Source organism: Pelobates fuscus, chromosome 1 (assembly GCF_036172605.1).
Source record: "Pelobates fuscus isolate aPelFus1 chromosome 1, aPelFus1.pri, whole genome shotgun sequence".
NCBI lineage: Eukaryota > Metazoa > Chordata > Amphibia > Anura > Pelobatidae > Pelobates > Pelobates fuscus.
The window spans coordinates 60,260,746-60,287,104 of NC_086317.1; the positions used below are offsets into that span (position 1 = coordinate 60,260,746).

Here is a 26,359-nt window from a genome sequence, read left to right on the forward strand (position 1 = left end):
ACTTAAGGACATATATTAAATAAATAATATTAGAATTTATCTCAGCTTTCTATAGAATGATATACATGTAACGTAACCCATGCAGTGACATATATGCAGGCACTTGCCTGAATATAGCGCTATGAAAGGGATGTCGGAGTGTTCATCTGTAGGTATCATAACATCGCCATGGAGTTGAAAGTGCTGTTGAGAAAAGTGTGTTTCTTACTAACCTCCAATGCACTATTCCACCAAGTAAGTGCTTCAATAGCTTAAATATTAATACGCTGGGGCACTAAACCAATGAGGTACTAATATGGTACTAATATAAAATATGAAATGTTTACACCTACTATAAAACCCCAAAAAACCTAAGCTCAATTTCTAATCAGCAATTACATGCACTTAGTAGTAAGTAATATAGCTGCTAAACACACTTTGTAAAATGCAATATGGTTGCAAAATGCACTCAGTGGTAAGCAATCACTGTAGAAATAGTCTCCAAATAGTTAGCAATATAGTTGCAAAATGTCACTCGGCAGTATAAAATATAGTTGGTAAATGTCTTTTACTACCAGTCCAAGAGAGGGATGAATTTCTTGAAAAACAGTGGCCCTTTCAATTTAAATATACTTACAATACTGTTTTCCAACACTCTAAGGCTTCTTCATTGTTTTCCAATTATTTTATTTTCAGTTTTCTATAATTATTAAATAGTCAGTATGTCAGAGCCTCCTGGATATAAAGAAAGCAAAAGAGAGAAAAAGATCTATTAAAAGAAAACATGAGATTTTGTTTATATTCATTCTCCCACCCACCCCCCAAAAAATAAAATGTTTTGAAAGATAAAAGTTACTCACTACTGTAAAACTGATGGATTCATGACACACTCACTAGGGGGGAATTTCTACTCACCATGGCTACATTTTTACTCGACAATGACTAGTGGGCGAATAGAACTTTCAAGCTCTGGCCTATTTTTTATAATCCATGTAATGAAAACTAGTTCTAAATAACATTTCCCCTTTTCTATTTCAGTGGGACTCTATCACAGAAATGGATGAATACAACAGACCTATTCATACTTACCAGGTATGCAATGTTATGGAAGCAAACCAAAACAACTGGCTCCGTACGAACTGGATCTCTCGTGATGCAGCACAAAAAGTGTTTGTTGAAATGAAGTTCACACTCAGGGACTGTAACAGCATCCCGTGGGTGGTGGGTACCTGTAAGGAGACGTTTAATCTTTATTACATGGAGTCAGAAGATGCCCATGCAGTAAAATTCAAGCCAAGCCAATACAGTAAAATTGATACAATTGCTGCTGATGAGAGCTTTACACAAATGGATTTAGGAGACCGCATTCTAAAACTGAACACTGAAATACGTGAAGTGGGCCCAATTACAAAGAAAGGATTTTACTTAGCATTTCAGGATATAGGAGCCTGTATTGCTCTAGTTTCAGTAAGAGTTTACTACAAAAAATGTCCATATATGGTCCGAAATTTGGCAATGTTTCCAGACACTATACCAAGAGTTGACTCATCTTCACTTGTGGAAGTACGAGGCTCTTGCATAAAATATGCTGAGGAACGGGATACTCCAAAATTGTATTGTGGAGCTGATGGAGATTGGCTTGTACCACTAGGGCGTTGTGTCTGCAGTGTTGGATATGAAGAAGTAGATGGGTCTTGTCAAGGTAAGCAACGTACCATTTTATAATACCAAACAATTGTAACAATGTGATAAAGCTTAGATTCCTTTGTCGGAGGCATCAATCCAAATATCTCATTCTGGCACTAAGCTGTATTTCGAAGAACTTTGAAAAACTTGATTTTGGTTTGTTTAAGAATATACATTCTAAATATATTCTCTTATACAAAAATATTGTTAGGTTGAATAAGTTGGCAGCCCTTACTTCAATTCTACTTTAATTAAAAAAAAAAAAAATACTGTGACATAGTCTGACTGTGTTATATTCATATTATTGGTTTAAATGAAAAAAATATTCTAAGTAATACCTCTGGCTGGTCTCCTACTTCTGCAGCTATTAAAAAAACTTACTTGAAGTGACTAAAAAAGAATCAAAGTGGAAAAAAAGTGATTGTTTATTGCAAAAATAGATTCATTTGGCCAATAGGTAATTTCTAACTGCATTTTATACAGACAGAGCTATAACAGGCTAGTTTTTGCAACAATGGTGTTTACTTTCACCCAAGCACCAGAAAGGGCAAAGTTTATTTGAAATTACTTTGAAAGGGTAGTTACGCACTTAGAATGAATAATTTCTGAGAGCAGTGCTGGGTTTCCTCTGTCATTGATCACTCCAGAAATAAACATATTGATTAAAATGTTTGAATATCATATGATCAGCCTCCCTTTGTGATTCAGGAAACTGCAAACATCTACGGAGAGCAGATATAGTGAAAATTCCTGAGATTATGCAAGCTACCATTTCGATATTGGAATGATTGAGGTTTTGTTTTACCTTTTTGTGATTTTAGTACATAACAAAACAAAACTAAAATATTGTACTTACGAGAAGCAGGTGTGCATTCTCGTTGTGTTTTGTATATACCAATATACAGCTGCTTTTCTTTTACGGCTAACATAAGACAGCTGGATACCTCTGGCTGCTCTCCTAACTCTTTCCTAAAATTGCAAAGGGGAACAAACAACCAATAGTTTTTGCAAGTTATGCTGTATCACAGCAATTATTTATTTCTTATCCCAAAGGTTTAAAATGATTTTGCACACTCCAATGTTAAAAAGGAGAGCACGCAACGAGCCGGTAATTAAGGTTTCATGATACCTATAACAGATAAAATTGCGTTCACCAAGTAGTAGCAATTCTGAAGATGTATGTTTCTGGAAAGATGTCCAGCTTCACAAGCAGAGAACTAGATTATTATTGTCAGCATCGTATAAGAAATCAGCATGAGCTGCGAAGCTTCTAGGCATGCTTTGAATCTAACAGCACAGTGTACTCGCAGAGATTATGCTTAAATAACTGGTCAGAATGTGACCAAGTGTTAGTCTTTTTTTACGGGCAGAAGTGCCGTTAGCTATATGACCTTCTTTCAAATTTAGAGAGCTATAGTCCCTATCCAGCTGTTGAAAAAAGTACTTAAATTACAGCGGTGTTATTAGATAAGCCACCTTGAATTTCAAATTATGTTATAATGTTGTCTGTTTCAAAATTGCCAACAAATGCAAAATACGGTAGGTTATGAAAGCAATAAATCTGCGAAAATATGCTGTAGCCTGCATAGTTCTCTATTTTTACTCTCCAGTATCTTTGCCAATATGAATAAAAAAAAAAAAACATACCATTTTGGCTTTGAGATCTCCTCCAGTCTTTGTCCATTTGAAGTGCAGTTAATTTCTGTTTATACTATATGGTAATGATTTTGTACTACATATAATGTCCTATAGGTTTGTGCTGTGATTGTTGTTTGTTTGTTTCTTTGTTTTGTTTAGATTTTTTTCTTGCTCTGGCTATGTAATGAAGTGACATATTCTTTCTATTGGGCTACTCAGCTTTGGAATCCTTTGTTAGTTTTGCTGTAATTATGAACTATGAACTTTGTTGAAGAATTAGTATTATACTATACAATTACACTGTTAAATGAAACTATAGGTAGGAGCAAGGCTAGATAACAAATCATTTAAAAAAAAACATAAAACATAAAACTTAACGAGTTTTGTCAGCATAACCTAAAAATAGCCTTTGGCAAAACTGAGGAAGCGCATTTGGTGACTGTCCATCTATAGCTGCCAAAAAAGTTACTGGAAATGAATTTGCTCATACAATTTATAAACCCTGCATTACTGAATGCTTTTTGATAAAGAAAATTAGGATTTATTCGAAATCTGAAATACATAACTTCAGCAATTTTATACTTAAGAATACTTGTAAAATATGATTCTTTAAATACATTCTTGGCATTCTTTTTGGCATTGCCAAACATTTTTTCACTTGTTAGATTTATATTTGACTTGTACAAATAGTTGGATTTTACCTGGTAAGCATACATAAAGTATAAATAAAAATTGTAAAAAAAAAAAACTACCTGCTGTTATAGGTTGGCATGCAGAATCCCAAATCCCCAAATCTACAATCAGGCATGAGTATTTAAAAAGGCATTCAAAACTTCAATCTTCTATATGCATACAGAGCTGTCATCATGGTCTGCTGTATTCATTGTGCCCACAAAAGTCTTGTTGGGGAGATATCTCCCAGCTGTACTGCATTGACGATATCATGTAAAGCAGGCCCCTTACTTGGGAGCATGCCGTGTCCCCCCCCCCCTTTAAATCTGTGGTAGGGCTGAGGGGAAGTGACATCAGAGCACACAAGAGAAGCTGGGAATGTGCAGGAGCTAGCCGCTGCTGCTGGACCTATGGGAGCCACCCCACTGCAGTATATGTGTATGTGTCTGTCAGTGTGTACATTTTTGGAAATGAGTGTGTGTATCTGACAATGGGTATGTGAGTGTGAATGGGAGTGAGAGTGTGTCCGATAGTGAATGTGTGCATCTAGCAGAGAGTGTGTGTACCTGGAGTGAGTGTATCTGGGTGTCTAGAAATTAATGCAATGTGAATGCAGATGGTATCTGTGTGTATGCATGACTGTGCATATATGTGTATATGTCAGTAGGTATAAATATAGATGCCTGTATTTTATCTGTTTGCTCCTCGGGATGTGCATTGGTTTATGCATATATAAGGATGCATGTGCCTCTGTGAGTACATGTACACAAGACTCGGGGAGTTTGACTGGCGGGCCTAGTTTGTGATTTTGCAAGGGGCCCCAGAATTTCTGATGGGGCTGCTCTGAGAAATATGACTTACTAATAACAATTTATGCAATTAAGATGTAACTTATAGCAAAAACAAAGTATCTTATTTACACTGATTTCTAAACACATTTATTGTAGTTTATTTTGTAGAACGTTAAACACACTTTTATTGGTGTGGAGCTCTGTTATACACTCAGACACAAAAACATTATAGAGCTCTCACAAAAGATAGAAAAGAGGGAAAGAGGGATTTGAACCAAAAATAGGAACTGTCCCTCCTAAATAAGGACAATTGGGAGCAGTTCATATGCACTATGTATGTGTCTACAACCAGGGCTCGAGTCCTGCAGGAACGCATGGGAACGGCGTTCCTGCACTTTTTTCCCGCTAGTGATCCTGCAGTACCTGCCTGCCCTGCTACCTGCACACAGGGGCCATCACACACTGTGTTCCCTTTCCGGCTCTAACTCTCGCGAGACCCGCGGCTGTTAGAGCGTTGCCACGGGTTACCATGGCAATACTCCGCACAGGCGGGTCTCGCGAGAGTTAGAGCTGGAGAGGGAACACAGCGTGTGATGGCCCCTGTGTGCAGCGGCTGCCTCCTGAACACCTGACCACCAGGCGATTCCCCCCCCTCCCTGACAAGGTAAGAAGCAGGGAGGGGGGAATAAAATAAAAATATATAACACATAAAGTTTTAAAAAAATGCTTCCTCCCATCATCCAGCACACACACATCATCCAGCACACACACACACACACACACACACACATCATCCAGCACACACACACATACACATCATCCAGCACACACACACACATCATCCAGCACACACACACATCATCCAGCACACACAGACATCATCCTTCACACACACACCATCTAACACACACACACACACACACACATCATCCAGCACACACACACACACATCATCCAGCACACACACACCATCCAGCACACATCATCCAACACACACACATAATCCAACACACACACAGCATCCAGCACACACACGCACACACACGCACACACATCATCCAGCACACACACTTCATCCAGCACACACTGCATTCATTATACACAATCTAGATAACAAAAGGTGAGGTTAGCCCTCTTAATATAGGCAGCAACCTTATAGAGGGTAACCCTCTAACCCTCTATATGTGATATATGCAGTAAAAAGAAAGAAAGGTTGCGCCAAAGAAGAAAAGAAGTAAAAAAAAAATATATATATATATAAAAATAGTAAAAAATCATAAAAAATTATTATGAATAAAAAATGGGTAAGTTCCAATAATAAAATAAATATAGTCACTAATTCCGCTGTGGGGGTATCTTCTCTTGTTGTAGTGGTTCACACCGTCTCGTGATATGGAAAACACAAAAAGAGAGGACCAATCGTGCGGAGTGTATAAAATTAATATAACGGTGGTAATAATATATATGTCACTCTCACATTTGGATGAGCTATAGCCAGCTCAGGATTTGTCAGCATATAGCGGAATAATCCCCGCTTACAGGATGTATGGGTGCTTGTCCTCCAGGGGGTTTGTCCAATTCTCACAAGAGCACTATCTGCTGTTTTTATCTCCTTCTTCTCCTGAGAGTTGGACAAACCCCCTGGAGGACAAGCACTCATACATCCTGTAAGCGGGGATTATTCCGCTATATGCTGACAAATCCTGAGCTGGCTATAGCTCATCCAAATGTGAGAGTGACATATATATTATTACCACCGTTATATTAATTTTATACACTCCACACGATTGGTCCTCTCTTTTTGTGTTTTCCATATCACGAGACGGTGTGAACCACTACAACAAGAGAAGATACCCCCACAGCGGAATTAGTGACTATATTCATTTTATTATTGGAACTTACCCATTTTTTTATTCATAATAATTTTTTACGATCTTTTACTATTTTTATATATTTTTTTTTTTTTTACTTATTTTCTTCTTTGGTGCAACCTTTCTTTCTTTTTACTGCATATTATACACAATCTGCACTTACTACAAACACACTTCATTCATTATACACACTATGCACTCATTACAAACACACTACATTCACTATACACACTCTGCATTCATTATACACACTCTGCACTCACTACAAACACACTACATTCACTACACACACTGCATTCATTATACACACTCTGCACTCACTACAAACACACTACATTCACTATACACACTGCACTCACTACACACACTGCATTCACTATACACACTCTGTATTAATTATACACACTCTGCACTCACTATACACACTCTGAATTCACTACAAACACACTCACACTACATACACTGCATTCATTATACACACTCTGCACTCACTACAAACTACATTCATTATACACACTCTGCACTCACCACAAACACACTACATTCATTATACACACCCTGCACTCACTACAAACATTACATTCACTATACACACCCTGCACTCACTACAAACACATTGCATTCCCTATACACACCCTGCACTCACTACACACACACTGCATTCATTGTACACACTCTGCACTCACTACAAACACACTACATTCACTATACACACTCTGCACTTACGGCAAACACACTGCATTCATTATACACACTCTGCACTCACTACAAACACTACATTCCCTATACACACTCTGCACTCACTACAATCACACTACATTCACTATACACACTCTGCACTCACTACAAACATGCTACATTCATTATACACACTACACTCACTACACACACTGCATTCATTATACACACTCTGCACTCACTACAAACACACTACATTCATTATACACACACTGCACTCACTACGAACACACTACATTTATTATACACACTCTGCGCTCACTACAAACACATTACATTCACTATACACACCCTGCACTCACTACAAACACTACATTCACTATACACACTCTGCACTCACTACAGTCACACTACATTCACTATACACACTCTGCACTCACTACAATCACACTACATTCACTATACACACTCTGCACTCACTACAAACATGCTACATTCATTATACACACTACACTCACTACACACACTGCATTCATTATACACACTCTGCACTCACTACAAACACACTACATTCATTATACACACTCTGCACTTACTACAAACATACTGCATTCATTATACACATTCTGCACTCACTACAAACACACTACATTTATTATACACACTGCACTCACTACAAACACATTACATTCACTATACACACTCTGCACTCACTACAAACACATTGTATTCCCTATACACACCCTGCACTCACTACACACACACTGCATTCATTGTACACACTCTGCACTCACTACAAACACACTACATTCACTATACACACTCTGCACTTACGACAAACACACTGCATTCATTATACACACTCTTCACTCACTACAATCACACTACATTCACTATACACACTCTGCACTCACTACAAACATGCTACATTCATTATACACACTACACTCACTACACACACTGCATTCATTATACACACTCTGCACTCACTACAAACACACTACATTCATTATACACACTCTGCACTTACTACAAACGCACTACATTCATTATACACACACTGCACTCACTACAAACACACTACATTTATTATACACACTCTGCACTCACTACAGACACACTACATTGATTATACACACTCTGCACTCACTACAAACACACTGCATTCATTATACACACTGCACTCACTACACACACTACATTAATTATACACACTGCACTCACTACACACACACTACATTCATTGTACACACTCTGCACTCACTACAAACACATTATATTCACTATACACACTCTGCACTCCCTACAAACACAATGCATTCACTATACACACTTTGCACTCACTACATGTATTATACACACTGCACTCACTACATTCGTTATACACATTCTGCACTCACTACAAACACACTACATTTATTATACACACTGCACTCACTACAAATAGACTACATTCATTTTACACACTCTGCACTCACTACAAACACACTACATTCATTATACACAATCTGCACTCACTACAAACACACTACATTTATTATACACACTCTGCACTCACTACAGACACACTACATTCATTATACACACTCTGCACTCACTACAAACACACTGCATTCATTATACACAATCTGCACTCACTACAAACACACTACATTTATTATACACACTCTGCACTCACTACAGACACACTACATTCATTATACACACTCTGCACTCACTACAAACACACTGCATTCATTATACACACTGCACTCACTACACACACTACATTAATTATACACACTGCACTCACTACACACACACTACATTCATTGTACACACTCTGCACTCACTACAAACACATTATATTCACTATACACACTCTGCACTCCCTACAAACACACTGCATTCACTATACACACTTTGCACTCACTACAAACACACTACATTTATTATACACACTGCACTCACTACAAATAGACTACATTCATTTTACACACTCTGCACTCACTACAAACACACTACATTCATTATACACAATCTGCACTCACTACAAACACACTACATTCATTATACACAATCTGCACTCACTACAAACACACTGCATTCATTATACACACTCTGCACTAACTACAAAAACACTACATTCATTATACACACTGCACTCACTACACACACTACATTCATTATACACATTCTGCACTCACTACAAACACACTACATTTATTATACACACTGCACTCACTACAAACACACTACATTCATTATACACACTCTGCACTCACTACAACCACACTACATTCATTGTACACAATCTACACTCATTACAAACACACTGCATTCATTATACACACTCTGCACTCACTACAAACACACTACATTTATTATACACACTGCACTCACTACAAACACACTACATTTATTATTCATACTCTGCATTCACTACAAACACACTACATTCATTATACACACCCTGCACTGCACTAGTGTAAATGTTTTTTTTTTTTTTTTAAAGGGGGAGGGGGGAGCGGGAATCTTGGGTGAGTTCCCACACTTTTTCCCCCAGGACTTGACTCCTGTCTACAACCCTCTCTTCCTTCGATTTTCTCTGGCCCATGTCATCTTATCAGCCAGATGAGGACCAGTGTTACATTGGATGTGATGACAATATGAGTTTATTGTGATATTGTTTGTTTTGCATTGGTATGCAATATAAAACAAACTGAACGATATATTTGCTTCAGTGCTGTGCTTAAATCAGCTACTCACAAGTCAATAATGGCTAAAATGGCTTTTGCTGCACCCTCCTGCTGTTTGCTTAAAACATTGTTAATGTTTAACTTAATTTAGTCTAAAATTGCCAAGCTCTAACTATAGCTGAGTTAGGAGTTAGTTTTCTCTCAATGTATAAATGTCGCAACTAAGTATTCAATTTACTACTATTTGTTATTTATTGAACGAATCCCTAACATAAACTTGTTGAGATAATCGCAGATAAAATGTCCATGTACTAAGTGAACCTTTGATTGCATTTTGATGGACATTTTATTATTATTATTAAGAAAACATGCTTTTTTTGTCTAATTTGCACATTGGTAAACACTAACTGGAGGTAGGTATCGGGGTAGAGGGATGTGAGTAGCGTGCAGACCTTAAAGATAGGGGTGAACAATTTAAACATGAGAACCTGTTGGTACTTTGTAGCCACACATCTAGTTGATGTTGATATAAATGTAGCTTAACAGCTGCTTTTTACCAAGTCCAGATGAGCCCAAAGTATGTACATGTTTGTTGTGAAGGATTAGAGAAACATGAGAGCAACAGGAAGGTACCCTACCTTCATAGAAGCTGTTTGTTTTTTATCTATATTGTATCAATAAACACTGCACCATAAGGGTTTTGTATTGCGCTTTGTTCCAGAATCACTGTTTATTGAGAGTAGCAGTGTCTGCTATATAATTTAAACCTGTTATGAAACTTCAGAATCCTTTATTGACTGGAAGAAAATCCCCTGTTATTTTTGTTCAAACTAGGAATTTTGCAATAGATCTGAGCAATAACTTCTGTCATCCTGCCTCTTAGTGTACGTTGGATTTCCTATCAAACCTGTGCTTGAATTAAAAATATCAGAACATTGGATCATGGAAGGCATTGCATGATATTTAAAAAACACACATGAGTTGAAATTGGAGATGTTCCTAATTACGCAAAATGACGACCCCGCAAAATAAGACAAAGCAATAACCCAGACACCTATTTACCTATGCTATGTTTAATTAGTAAAATTGCATTCCTAAAAGTAAGAATAGTAGGATAATTAACATATACATCAATGGAGCAAGTTTAACATTTCCCCCTCAAAAAAATGAATTGGGGTGAGGTAACTGCAGAATAATATATTTTTCTTCCCCGTTCTCCTATGGCACGTTTAGACCACTGTCACATCCTCGTAGAGATAAGAACCAATATAATATAACATAAGAAACTGAATACGATCTCAGAAGTGTGTTTGGGTCCCCTGGTGAGGCAAGCTACTACTATAAACACTAGAACAGATGTCTCACCATTATTTCCCTTCTCTAATTCACTTTATAAATTGAATTAGCCCTTGAGTCCTGAATGTCAATATTTTTAATAGGCATATGCAAAGGGTGTGCCCAGTCAAACCCTAATTTTCAGTTTATTTGATTGTTTTGTACTAACTTTGGTTAAACTTTTGACATGTCTAAAGTTAAAGATCATAAGAAATGACTGCATCTGGAACATCACATTTAATACTTGATATTTAAGTGCAGTTTATAATAAAGTTTTACTAACATAAGTAAAGTTGCATCTTGCTTGTTTGATTAAAACCCTTTAGGATTATTTAACACATTCAATTTCATAATTTTTTTATTTTTTTTAAAAGAAGCAAAAAATACAAATGAACCTTAGTGGGTGCACGCCTTAATGAAAGTGCTATACTTTCTTATGAATGGATTTGTTCTTCTGTTAAAAGCATTGGCATTGGTATACACAGTTTGCTCTTTTATATGATTGTTCCAGAACTCGCGTTGTATAAATAACCCCCATAATATTTATTACAAAAAGTAAAAGTGGGGTTTGTTCCAGACAATCATTATGGAAAGCTGCATTGTTAGGGAGAATGGATTTCAAATGAAAACTTTCTTTTTTATTATTTTTATGATTTTTATGATTCACTAGGACAGCACATCCAGAGTCTGTAATGTAAAGTTATCTTTTCATCATTTACAGCTACATGAGCTTTCAATTGTCATACTGATAATGTTAGAAGTTAAACCAAAATCGACCTCCTACACAGGTTTTCATGTTCTTCCATTTGTCAAAGACTTATTTTTGCATCATAATTTGGATTGGATTTGTACATGAATTGCATGAATAAAGCCATTATTTTTTGTTTTAAAGTGACAGATACCACGGCTGTTATGATTACATACAGGACATTTTAAAAAGGTAAAATGTTTGTTTAAAGGCAATGGTGCTTCGGCCTAAAGTAAACTGTGCCTTTAAGACTGTGAATTGGTAGATGTCCAGTCATTGAGCACCTTAGGCCCAATTTAAAATAGGATAATAGAAGTAACACTGTTACTTCTTAATTTACATTTTGATTTGTGTTATCCTATTCTGGCAGCATAATGGTTCTACTTGAAAAAAAAAACACATGTTGCGCTTTTATTTACCCAGAACATGGTATGTGAACTGTCATGGTAATCTCTAGCTCACTGTACAAAAAGTATGGCATGAGTGCAGATCCTGCATTGCTTCTCATGATGTTCTCAGTAGAACCTGCACTTATGCAAGATAAAAAGACTTTAAAAGTACTATTAGAAACATCATTTGGGGGGTAGGGCCTGCTGCACACATTCATGCAGCTTGCTGCATGCTAGCTGCATGAATGTAGTCTTCTGTAGCTCCGAGCTGATGACATACAATGTGCTAATTCCACCACTATCCAGGGCCAATTTGGACTGGAACTACACCATATTCTTGGGGTAAGCCCTGTAATATATGCACCCAATATTTTGTGAATTTCTGCAAGTCTGGGCAAGATATTAGGACTCAAGCCTTCATTGCCATGTGCTGAGGGCGCTAATATGAGGGCCTTGGTTATGATGCACTGCAACAGATAAAGCTCACAGTGTTTGCCTACTGCATAACAGTACAAGCCCGACCAGCCTGCAGTCCAAAATTCTGCCCAAACCACACCAGCAAACTAATGCTTTTGGCCCGGAGAGGGCTGGGCAGCTGGCCTGGTCCCCTTCCTACGGTCCAGGGGAAGTCATACCAGACTCTCTAAAGGAGGTTTCCTCTGCTTACCTGCTCACTCTGGCACACATCACATCTCTGCAGATGGCCTAACCTGTGGCTAAAATTCCAGACTGCCTGGTCTACATGCTACTAGAGATGACAACCACCCTGTTTGGTGGAGACAGGGCCTCGGTGGGGGGACCATAACGTGGTGCTGCCTCTGATCTTCCCACTGCCGGCCCCTTCATTATGGGAGCCTCTGCGTCTGGGCACAATGCCAAGTCCTAAAGATGACTTTAAGGTAATCCATGTGCTCTATGATGCAGTCGAGACCCCTGGCGGACCAATAACTAGATGCCAGGTATAATTTGTGGTGGCAAAGAGGCTGGGATGGGAGAGAATCATAGAGGGCTCTGGTGTCCTCTTAGGATGCAACTTAAACTAACTGTTGGGGTGGGGTCTATGGATTTATAAGTCATTGTCAGGGGTGGGGCACCAATGGCCTGTCATGGCCTGTCATGATAATTGGCAGAAGCTGGGCTGGGAGAGTGTCAGAATTGCATATATCTTACCTTAGTACCCCAGCATTCTCTGTGACATTGCCCGCTTACCCACAATGGGGTTTTATTGGCATTAGAATTTCGGCCCAAATGGTGAATTTGCCGGACCGAATTCAGTGCACAAACATGACATTACCATTCAGTCAAATGAAATTCAACTATAACGTAGGCCAATAGAAAGTAAGCACTGCCTATACTTACCTCTCCCATTCCATGTTGCCCTGTTGTGGTTCTAGTAGCCAAAGAGCACGTTCCTTGTGTATCCTTTTCCTGGTATCTGACATTTCTTCTGATCTCTACACTGCTTTGCTGGTTTAAACATCTATCCATATCTTTCTTTTTTTTTTAAATTATGTGTATAATGCTGTCCCTGGTATTTTCTATGCCTTAGAAATCAGCAAAGCCATAGTGTGATTTTTTAAAATATAATTTCCCATCAGCCTTACATTTATAGAGTGCACACTTTATGATAGTGATATATTACCAGTAGTAAAGTGTCTTATTTCCATATTTTAAGTTTCAGTCAAGTCAAGTATCTACCGTCGCTATATTTGATCTTATATTATTCAATCAGTGCCACAACATGCTTTAAGATTCCAGAGATATGTTTATTTCATATTTGATTTATTTTTCTTGTTTTGTTTTGGATTCTTTTAATACTCATAAGTGTGCATATTTGTATTCTACATCTCTTAAAAAGGTCAGCAGAGAGACCTATTGTAATTTCTTCCATTTAAATTCCTGACAGTATAATGTACCAAATGGTGCACCCCTTTTTCAATTATAGGAAGTAAGGAGTGTTATTGGAGCTTGTCTGAATCTTATACAACTTGTGTTCCATGTACTAAAACTTGCACAAACTAATAAAACCATATTTAAATAAAACAAGAAAGTATATTAAAAAAAACATCATTAGTATCCTCAATCCATCATTTAAAACAAAAAAGCAATTTTTTAAATTCCACAATATATAAATTCCTAAATAAGTACGTAGACACTGTTGGACTTCTTTTCTTTCATCAGGACTAAGTAGCCTATACATCACTGACAGATAACCTTGGAATTAAAAATGTGTGTGGCTTTTACGATGGATGAGTTTTGCGTGTAATTTGATTTATATATTATAAAACACAATTATAATTATGAGTTTGCACCTTTGAACAGTGTGATATTTGTCTTCATCAAATTATAAATGCAAATCAAGAAAGATAATTGATAAAAATTCTTTCAATGAAATGCTAGAAGAAGTGACATGTCTTGGAAGCTGCTTGATGTGAGAAAACAGATAACAAATTAAATTTTCATATCGTATCGTAAGCAATAACTAAGGTGCAAGTTACATGGGTGGAGTTGCTCAGAATACTAGAGCAGTGTTCTTCAAACTTGCTTAAAAGGGTCCACTGACATGCCTAAAAGTGAATGAGTTATTTATTAACTCACCGGCTCTTGACCTGGGGTATCAGGAAAGGGTGATTTGCAGGTAGGTTCTATGGACAGGAGTGAGGAACATTCTAGTGTACTGTACCAAATACTATACCAAATAGAAAGATGTGTAGAAATAACATAATTATTTTAACCAAGGAAGCTCAGAGGGAGCCACCACTGACGAAATGTATGTCAGGTGCTCTAACTATATTCCCAAAGCTGGTGTAGCTTCAATGGTTATCAGACCAGCTATCCAGTCTGTTTTTTAATCTGATAGATTGGGAAGTTGATTTTTTTTGTATAATACTTTTGATTTTCCATGTTTCTCACGATTCAGGTAGTTTCTCTCCACAGCTGCTAGGTACCTTCTAAGACTACTGTCCACTTCATTCTTTCAGGATAGGAGGAGTGTCGACTGAGGGTGCCCTCGAAGGCACAAGCGGCCACTATAGGTATTTTCCCTCTTCCCTCATATAGGTATAGTACCAAATTAGTATAGTTTACCTAGATTGTTGGTTTGCAGCTGTCAGAGTGTGAGGTCAGACTATGAGCTCCAGTCGGTACCGTGTATAATTACCCTGTTGCTACTCTTGCTAATTAATAAAGGGAAACTTTCATTCACCTTGTCACTGCTCTGTTTCTTTTCATTGATACTTTGCTTATTATTCCATTATACGGGCAGTGTATATCACATTGCAGTAACATTGAGGAGATATTTTTACATTATGTTATTAGTTCTATATGTACATATTTTTTTGTTTTTTTGCTTGTATATATTTATTTATTTCGTTTTTATCTATACCAATAAAAGTTAAGTTTTATTCAACTCTTGGGATGTATTTAGCCAATATTTAAGTCCTAGTAGTCTTTCTGAGGTTGATAATCTTTAACCATATACTCCTTTTCCACACCCCTCATTGTTCACTATTTAGGGGTTATGCCCCATTTTGAGGGTGTTGGTATACTTGGCTCCAATCCCTGTTGAATAATTGCTTTACTCACTGTAATTCATTTCCATAGGATTAACAGAAGTAGAACAATTGAGGGTTTGCCTCTGGCCTTCTGTAAGAGAGTTAGCATATTATCCTAATAATCCTGTAACATATTTTTTGCAGAAAGTTCTCTGATGGACCACATGTAGGCGTACTGTACAGTTCACTGTAGGTATTAATGTTAACAAACCTAGGACTTTCAAGGCTTTTATTATGAAACAAGATTTGAGCTTGGAGAGTTTGTTCACTTTCTCCTTTTCATTTTGTCTGCTTGAGACAGTCAGTTTGGAGACCTAGGACAATTATGGATGAAGTCAGACATAGATAAGATTTTGCTTTCAATTCATAATGCAACCATGTTTTAGCACACATGTTGAAACCAATTCTAGATGTTCTATGGATGTTTTGAGGATGTTAGTACTCTAGTTAAAGTAATATTTCTCTGCGACAAAAGGCCAACTAGTACAATGAGGATCTTATAAACGATTCTTGGAGAAGACATGTTAAAAAGAAGTGACTTGAATAGAGAATGACGAAATCTGTTAACATCGTGTACATCAAATCTTAGAAACCTCTTGCTGGCATTGACAAAGAATCTTGTTTAGCTCTATTGTAAATTGAAAGGAAAAAGACACATCAACCTCCCAATGTATGGGTCAATCCATCTGATCTTTTTCTCCTAAATGACCTTATTTTATTCTTTGTTTTCTCCTTATATCTTTGTCTTTTTTTTTTTTTAAAGATCGTGCAGTAAAGACGCGTTTTTTTTCTAATTTCTTCTTATTCTGCAAAAGTGCTTTATCTCCTCTACTTGAACGGCAAATCACAGTTTGAGTTCTCACATGAAGCATGCCAAGATATGGAAACACACTGTAAACAGTTTCATGTTCTGGACGAAAGGTCTGGACGAAAGGTCATGTTTATAGTAAGGTAGTAGGACGTTGTCCTTGCTATTAACATCAAAACCTTTAGGAGAAAATGCTGCCTATCCACACAGAAAAGTAGTTGTAGTATACAAAAAAAATTGTTGTATAGAACAATATTTACAGACAGTCTTTATGTATAATAGGTTAAGGAACCTTTAATTCTCCTACAATAAAAAAAAAAAAAAAAAAAAAAAACAACTAATAGAACTATTTAATTATAGCTAATTATACAGATCTTTGACCAAGCATTGACTAATCTCACAGTTAATTCATCAGCAAGAATGATTCGGATCAGTTATGTTTTAGCTAATTGTTAGCAATTAAATATTTTCAATATATAATCATTATGTAAATAATTTGGAATCCTATACAAATAACTACATTTTAATGTCTTAATACCTGAGTTGGTGATTCCTTTTCAGCAGAGACTTAAATATATAATTTGAATGTATCTACATATATAAAATTGTTAATTGGGAGCTAATCTATCTGTGAAAAGAACCAGTGTAAAATTAACCTATAATTTAATCCAACATGCAGCATTATTAGCATTGTTCTCTATTAGTTTTTTATTCATGCTCTGTTCCTTTTCTCCGGGACAATTATCTCTTCTCTCAAACTCTCTCCAATAGTTTGTATAGAAAGCATAAATTTAGTTCTTATCATCATCATCATAAGTAACAGTTTAGCTTCACAGTACATCAAACCAGTAACAATTAGAATCCTGAATAGGGTGCTATAATATGAACTACAAACTGTATAGAGTAACATAAAAATAAAAAGTAATTGAACATTCAAATGATATTCTATACATATCCAGAATAATGCTATTTATCAATCACAGTTATAGATGTTGTTAGAAAGATATTATTAAAGACATTTTTTTAGAACTTACACTTTCAAGATCCTTTAGATCTAATAGACTTGTAGTTGAATCATTGAATTTTAATTGCTCTAGAATGCAAGCTTTCTGGTCTAAATTCCACTATTACACTGCAAAAGACAGAGTCATGCAAGCATCCCAGCACACCCACACTGTCGGGCAAATTCAAGGACATCAAACTGTTCATTGACCTCTTTGCGTCAACACTGCTCAAAAGAAAGGCCTTAACCCCGGTCACCAAAGCTTTGAGAACTGCTAACCTTCCATACTAGTAGGGCTTCTTGGCAAGACTGATCACTCATCACAACAGACCTGCCCTATCCTTACCGCAGAAGAAGGCTGCAAGCTGCTCAAAGAGTGGAAGATCCCAATGGACCCATTGGCAGAACAGGAGAAGAAGCAATCTACTCGTCTCTCACCGACAAAGCTCACCTATGATTGGCACACTCTACCCACAGCTAAGTGACACTCTCCATAACTGGGACTTGGACCCTAGGCATATTCAAGGGGAAGTTTACCATGTATAATCACCTTTGTTGTGGGAGATAACGGGGTTTCTATTCAGGTGATAATGCAATATCTCACCTTTGTTAGCATTCTCAAACTGTTAAGTTTTGCAGTAGTTTACCACAGGTTATTATTGTCAGCCATATGGGCTTAAAGTGCCTCACTCCTCCTACGTTAGGAGTATCCCTCCGGGATAGGAGCGTCCACACCCCCAAGGCTCTACAGAGCCAGGTTTACGCTGCCGGTGCGTTGCCGCACTCTACTTGGCGGTTGTTTGTATCTAGTTCAGTTTCTTTTAGTTTGTATCTCCACCTATAATTTGTGGATACATTCCCCCCCCTTGTCATGCTAAAGACACAACAACTTTTAGTTTGTATCTCCACCTATAATTTGTGGGTATAATTCTCCCCCCCACTAGTCATGCTCAAGGCACAGCAACACACTGTATGTAAATATGTTCACTGTGCTACTAACAACCTCCTGGGACAAGATAAAATTAGAGTGCTGTCCTCCCCCGCACCCTCGCCTTCCCTGGGATGGCTAAGGTGGACAAATCCTTCAAGGTATACTGTTACAATAGAGCTTGTGGGAATAGGTGTGGTGTGGAGATGCCTTCTTATCCTACTAAATGTGCTACACCTGACATTAGGCTATCCATACACCGGTACAAAATGGTACTGAGTGAATTACAAAAATTTATAAAAATAGACAAAAAGAATAAACAAAAAACTGGAAAAATTTACAAAAGGTTAAAAAAAAAAAATGATGGGCCCCTGTTGCACCCACAGTTCCTCCCCTCATGCACCAGGGTGTCAGATTGCAGGCTTAATCCAATTTTTTGTCATGTATGAGAGCTCTCTGTTAGTCCTAGTCCCCCCCCCATGCATAGTTTTAAGATGACATTCACTATACTATCTCTGAATGCCAAAGGCCTTAACTCCCCTAACAAGCAGAGGCTTGCCTTTACTGAAGTCAAAAAATGCAAAGCCCAGGTGGCTTTCTACCAGGAAACGCATTTCAAATGAGGTCAAAGACCAAAATTCGGTTCCAAAGCCTTCCCGCATGATTATTACTGTTGTTTTAAAAAGAAAAAGAGGGTTGTGTCAATCCTAATAGGTAGTGATGTCTCCTTTGTCCTTGTCAAAACAATGTGTGATAAGAATGGCAGATATATGCTGTTACAATGTTATATTAATAATGAACCATATACCTTAGTAAATATATACGGACCGCACACAAATCAAGGTGAATTTCTAACCAAAATCCTTGTCATGGTGACACAACACAAATTTGGGGACATCATTACAGGGGGCAACACCAATTTCATCTTAAACTGCCAGCTGGACACCTCCTCAGCGGGGAAGGTCTCCCACACCACTGCACAAAAACTGTGCAATGCGACCAAACACAAATGTACCACAATACTTCAACATTACTTTATTGAGCCTTGGAGAATATTACACCCTGCAGAAGGAGACTATAAATATTACTCAATTGTACACAACACATACACTAGAATTGACAGATTTCTCACCCCAGCCACCATCATGCATACAATCCTGGACGTCAGCATAGGGCTGATAACGTGGTCAGATCATACACCTATACTCCTGTCAATCCACAAACGGTTCCTAAATATTGGCAAAGGCTTGTGGAGGCGTAATTATGCTTTTCTGCTTGACCTCAAGATAGTCTCTGCTATCACAGACGAATTATAGTTGTACTTCTCTAATAACACGACCCCGGACGTAAGCTTCGAACATGTCTGGCAAGTCCATAAGGCAGTGATCAGGGGGGTGCTTATTAAGACAGCTAGTTATGTTAAAAAACTGAAAATTCAAACGTACACATCCTTGATAAAGGAACTGACAGATCTTACACACAAAAATAAGGCAACTCCATCCCCTGCATTGAAGGTCAACTTAGTGAAACTACAAGCCAAATTGCGAGAAAAAGAACTGGAAAAAAACGACATTCCTACTGAAACGATATAAACATCACTTTTTCACAATGGTAATTAAGCAGGAGCATTATTGGCTTCCCAACTTAAAGCATGCTCCAAGAATGCAAAAATTGCAAATGTGTACTCCCAGGCCAAAGAGAAGATCATAAACCCACAAGCCATAGTAGGCACGTTTGCCTCTTTTTATGGCAAATTATATAACCGCAAAGATGACCCAACCATGAATGTTCCCTCACCGAGCGACATTACTAAATTCTTAGAAGCACTAAACCTCCCCAAATTGCTCCCAGTGGAATTAGACAAACTGACGTCTCTCTTTGACAGTTTGGAAACACAAGAGGCCATCAAACACCTCCCCAAACACAAAGCCTTAGGGCCTGATGGTTACACAAATCTTTACTATCAAACATATGCTGGCATTTTATTCCTGCATATGATAAAGCTCTTTAGCTTCTGTTAGTACAACATCTCCACCCTGCTAATACCAGGCAAACCACAAACACAATGCCAAAATCATCGTCCCATCTCGCTCCTAAATAGCGACTTCAAACTCTATGATGAGATAGAAACATAGAATGTGACGACAGATAAGAACCATTTGGCCCATCAAGTCTACCTAATTTAATCTAAATACTTTCATTAGTCCCTGGCCTTATCTTACAGCTAGGATAGCCTTATGCCTATCCCACACATGCTTAAACTCATTTACTGTGTTAACCTCTACCACTTCAGCTGGAAGGCTATTCCCTGCATTCACTACCCTCTCAGTAAAGTAATAATTCCTGATATTATTTTTAAACCTTTGCCCCTCTAATTTAAGACTATGTCCTCTTGTTGTAGTAGTTTTTCTTATTTTAAATATAGTCTCCTCCTTTACTGTGTTGATTCCCTTTATGTATTTAAATGTTTCATATCATAATAATATCCCCCCTGTCTCATCTTTCCTCCAAGCTATACATGCTTTTTTAACCTTTCCAATCGATCATTGCAAATAGACATCCTTCCCCGGCTCTTACATAATGATCAGTTAGGGTTTATTCATGGACGGCAGGGTTCAGATAATGCGAGAAAAACAATAAACATCATATCACATATGGGTTAAGCTAAACACACTTGATGTGGAGAAGGCCTTTGACCGGTTACAATGGCCATATATGGAGCAAGTTCTCTCGCAGTTTGGTTTTTCCAACACACTAATTCTGGACATCATGGCTCTATTTAATAACCCCACTTCCCAAGTTTAAAATGGTTTCTACCCCGTTCCAGATTACAAATGGCACTAGGCAGGGCTGTCCCCTCTCTTCTCTCCTGTTTATCCTGTCACTAGAGCCACTGGCCTCCAAAATCCGGGAACACAAGGACATTACCGGCATCTCAGTGGCCGGGCAGGAAAACTGCATATCAATGTTTGCAGATGACATCCTCCTGACTATCAGCCACCCATCCACATGTCTGCCAAACATACTGGACTTACTGACGCACTACGGATACATCTCTTAATATAGACTGAATCAGACAAAGACCCAGGCCCTGCTGGTGGGACTCCAATCTGTCACAGTAGAAGCCCTCAAGCGGACTTATGACTTTGACTGGAGGCACACGACTATCACCTACTTAGAGGTACAGCTAACACCTACCATTGGGGAACTCACATAATTTGAAACCACTACTTACACAATGTACAAAAGACTGCCAATTGTGGAAGGCAGTCAAACTTTCATGGCTGGGCAGAATAAATACTGTCAAAATGGTAATACTGTCCAAGATCCTTTACCTATTAAGTATTTTGCCTGTGACCATCCCTCCCCCCCTACTTTATGTAGATAGCTGCAGATAACTATCTTGAGCTTTGTGTGGGGAAAACTGAGACTCAGGATTGCTGCTTCTTGGTTGCAGAGGTGAGGAGAAGATGTTGGGGTTGCCTGATCTTCCTGCCTACTACAAGGCTTCCCAACTGGAGACAGCTGTGAAATTACACACTCTCCAATGGGTAGACATGGACAGACAGCAGGCCCCCAGGCGTTCTCTGGTGGATCTCCTATGGACCCCTAAATCACTACGACCAAATCCTTGCTCTTGCTTCCAACCACAAAATTGACACTATTTTACTGGGATTAGTTCCAACAAATGTGCGGAGTCCACCTTAAATTCCTACCTAAAATGCCCATCATGGCTTTGAGAGCGATCTCGCCATGGCTGACCCTTCAAATTGGCCCAAATCGGGTGTAGATACAGTCACATTTTTTTTTAACCAATCAGATGTAGTCCCATTCCCAGAGCTACAGCAGAGGTACAATCTCCCCAACTCATAGATCTTCCCCTACTTACAAATCAAAAGCATAGATACTCCAGATAGATCTCCAGATACGCTTATAAACCCCAGGAGGCATCAGCAATCCTATTGAACAAGGTGCGAACGATACACAACAGGTGCTGGCACACACCTACTAAACACATGACATTATCCGTATGTTACAAGACGGTACTCCAGTCAGTATTGGACAAACCCTCTACCTTCCAAGCTCAATTGGTAACAGAAGGTAATTAGACACTCAGGGAGAAACAATGGTTAGCCTCTATTAATGCCACCAAAGGTATAATGAGCTGTTATTCCCATGTAGCAGCCCATAAAAAGCTCATATACAGGTGGTTCCTCACACCACACAGGCTGAGCAAAATCTACCCGAATGTGTCCCAGCTATGCTGGAGATGTGGAGTGGAGGAGGGCAGAATGACACACATCTGGTGGGGTTGTGGGGACTTTCAGCCCTTATGGGGATATCTATGTGAAATCCTGGCAGTTACCTACATAGTTGAACTACCTATCCAGGCAAAACTATGTCTATTTCTCCTCTTTTCTGCGCACACACCTAAGACGCATAGACACATGGCAACGATATTTATTTTGTCGGTCAGGAACCTTATTGGAAACACACGATATGCCCCACTAAAACACAACTACATGATAATATTAACTTGCACTATACATATGAACGCATATCTCTTACGACAGCTGCCCAGCGAGTCACCTTCGACACTTGTTGGCAGCCCTGGGTAGACTACGTGACTGGACCTTTTTAAAGTCTTGGTCAGATCATGGGGTGCTGGTGTTGATTATGTTGTATATGCATGAACCTTCCCTCACCCTTTTTTATTATGTACCCCTACCCTCCCCCAGAAGGATAATGCCTGTTATTAATACAGGATTGACCTATGCATATCCCTAGCCTAAGCCTGTGCAAGGACCCTTGTGCAATCCCTCAACTCAAGGGGCTCTCCTTGGAACAGCACAACCGGAAATACTCTAGACAGCCTGTAGAGTGCACAACGAGGCTGCTTGGGTTAATAGTCACATACAATACAGGATTTATGACTGGTATGATTATCTCAACTTAAGCTATCTCCCTGGATGTAAATAGTTTTTCCCTTATTTTCTTCTGTACGCCTTATTCTTTTTTTTATGCTACAAAATGAATAAAATTCAATAAAAAAAAAAAAAACTTTACGTGAAAGCTTATAATCTTAAAGTGTTTTATTCACCCAGGCATTGACATGTTAATACACCCCCAGCTAAATGTATATCTTATGACTGTCAAGGACAAAAAAATATATACCGTATATACTCGAGTATAAGCCGACCCGAATATAAGCCGAAACCCCTAATTTTACCCCCCAAAACTGGGAAAACTTATTGACTCGAGTATAAGACTAGGGTGGGAAATGCAGCAGCTACTGGTACATTTCTAAATAAAATTAGATCCTAAAAAAATTATATTAATTGAATATGTATTTACAGTGTGTGTATATAATGAATGCAGTGTGTGTATGTATGAGTGCAGTGTGTGTGTATGAGTGCAGTGTGTGTGTATGAATGCACTGTGTGTATGAATGCAGTGTGTGTATGAATGCAGTGTGTGTATGAGTGCAGTGTGTGTGTATGAGTGCAGTGTATGTGTGTATGAGTGCAGTGTGTGTGTATGAGTGCAGTGTATGTGTGTATGAGTGCAGTGTGTGTGTATGAGTGCAGTGTGTGTGTATAAATGCAGTGTGAGTGTGTGTGATGCAGTGTGTGTTTGTGTATGTGTTGCAGAGCCTTGGTGGGGGGTGGGCATTTTTATTATTATTATTTTTTATTATTCTTTTTTAAATATTATTATTTTATTATTATTTATATATTTTTTTCTTTGCCCCCCCTCCCTGCTTGATACATAGCAGGGAGGGGGGCTCTCACTCCCTGGTGGTCCAGTGGCATTGGCAGTTCAGTGGAGGGGGGCTGGCAGGAAGCTCTTACTTACCTCTCCTGCAGCTCCTGTCAGCTCCCTTCTCCTTCCGCACCGGTCCGGTCAGCTCCCCTGTCAGCTCACAGTGTAAGTCTCGCGAGAGCCGCGCTATGACCCCGCGGCTCTCGCGAGACTTACACTGAGACTTGCAGAGGGAGCTGACCAGACCGGCGCGGAGGAGAAGGGAGCTGACAGGAGCTGCAGGAGAGGTAAGTAACAGCTCGCTGCCAGCCCCCCTCCTACACAGCCCTGTGTCTGTATTATGGCAATGTAAGTTGCCATAATACAGATATTGACTCGAGTATAAGTCGAGTTGGGGTTTTTCAGTACAAAAAATGTGCCGAAAAACTCGACTTATACTCGAGTATATACGGTAAGTATAAATTCATTTAGTTCAATATTTGAATAATATGCATTTAAACATGTAAAGCATTATGGTGAGCAACAAGTGATTTTCTTTTAATAAAGGTTGCCATCAATTGAATACCAAATCATAAAGACATTGTAATTTTATCAAACAAACTTAAACACATTTTGTAATTACTATTATTACTTACAAATATACAAATGTGCAGCAAGGGATCAATATGTATAGGTATAAGGAGGGAAAATTAACCTTCCATAAGGGTATGCCTTGACTGTCAAACCTCTCTCCTAAGTCTGTCATTTCAATATACAATATATACTCTATTAACTCTATAAATTCTCCACCACACAAAAGGTCCTCCATTCAAAAAAACAACAACAACCATGTGTGTAGGTAGAGGGTAGTGTATGGGCAGACCAAATGGGGGGCTACTTTTACTGTTCCCCCCACCTACAGCCCTTTACTTATCTGAAATAGCCAAACCACAAACTTACTTGGGAAAAATAGGCCACAGCTGTATTGAATATTATATATATATATATATATATATATATATATATATATATATATATATCTTTACCATCAACTTTATAACATATTACATTATATAACTTTCTCAGTAAAACAAATGTCACTGAGTACCACCTTGCCAAACAAGCACAATCACTTGGGCAACTGTCCTCCCCCTTCATCCCAACCAGCACAATTGCCTTTCTTGAGCCTCCCATTACCACAATGCTGCCCACTAGCCGATCATTGGCTGAGTGGGCACGTCTGTTATCCTTACCTGTACCCGAGCTTAGGGGAGGGATCAGCTCCGACCATACATCTTTCCACGCACCACTGGTCCAAATGGCAAGGGCCATTTACCACTAGAGATGTCCCAAACAGTTTGCCGGGAACTGTTCGCCGGCAAACATAGCTTGTTCGCGGGTCGCCACGGCGGGCGAACATATGCGATGTTCGGTCTGCCCCCTATTCGTCCTCATTGAGTAAACTTTGGCCCTGTACCTCACAGTCAGCAGACACATTCCAGCCAATCAGCAACAGACCCTCCCACCTCCATGACGAATAGGGGGCAGACCGAACATTGCATATGTTGCCCGCCGCGGCGACCGTGGTGAACTGTTCGGGACATCTCTATTTACCACCACTCTGTGACAAAACAAACAAGAAACCAACACACAATCACAAGGGAGGGAGGGCGGGAAGCTGTTACCAATCTACACTGAACAAATTTATAAACGCAACACTTTTGTTTTTGCTCCTATTTCTAATGAGCTCAACTCAAAGATCTATGGCTTTTTCTGTATACATAAAAGGCCTATTTCTCTCAAATAGTGTTCATAAATCTGTCTAAATCTGTTAGTGAGCACTTCTCCTTTACCAAGAT

The 26,359-nt window shown here is 38.6% G+C and overlaps 1 protein-coding gene across 1 annotated transcript in view; it reads left to right on the plus strand.

Annotated features, from left to right (window-relative positions):
* The window catches only part of EPHA6 (EPH receptor A6), an 814,401-nt gene that overhangs the window by 163,139 nt on the left and 624,903 nt on the right, over nt 1-26,359 (plus strand). The window contains exon 3 of the mRNA XM_063448791.1: nt 1,018-1,681. Coding sequence (XP_063304861.1) covers nt 1,018-1,681 — 664 coding nt within the window. The remainder of the gene's footprint in view (nt 1-1,017; nt 1,682-26,359) is intronic.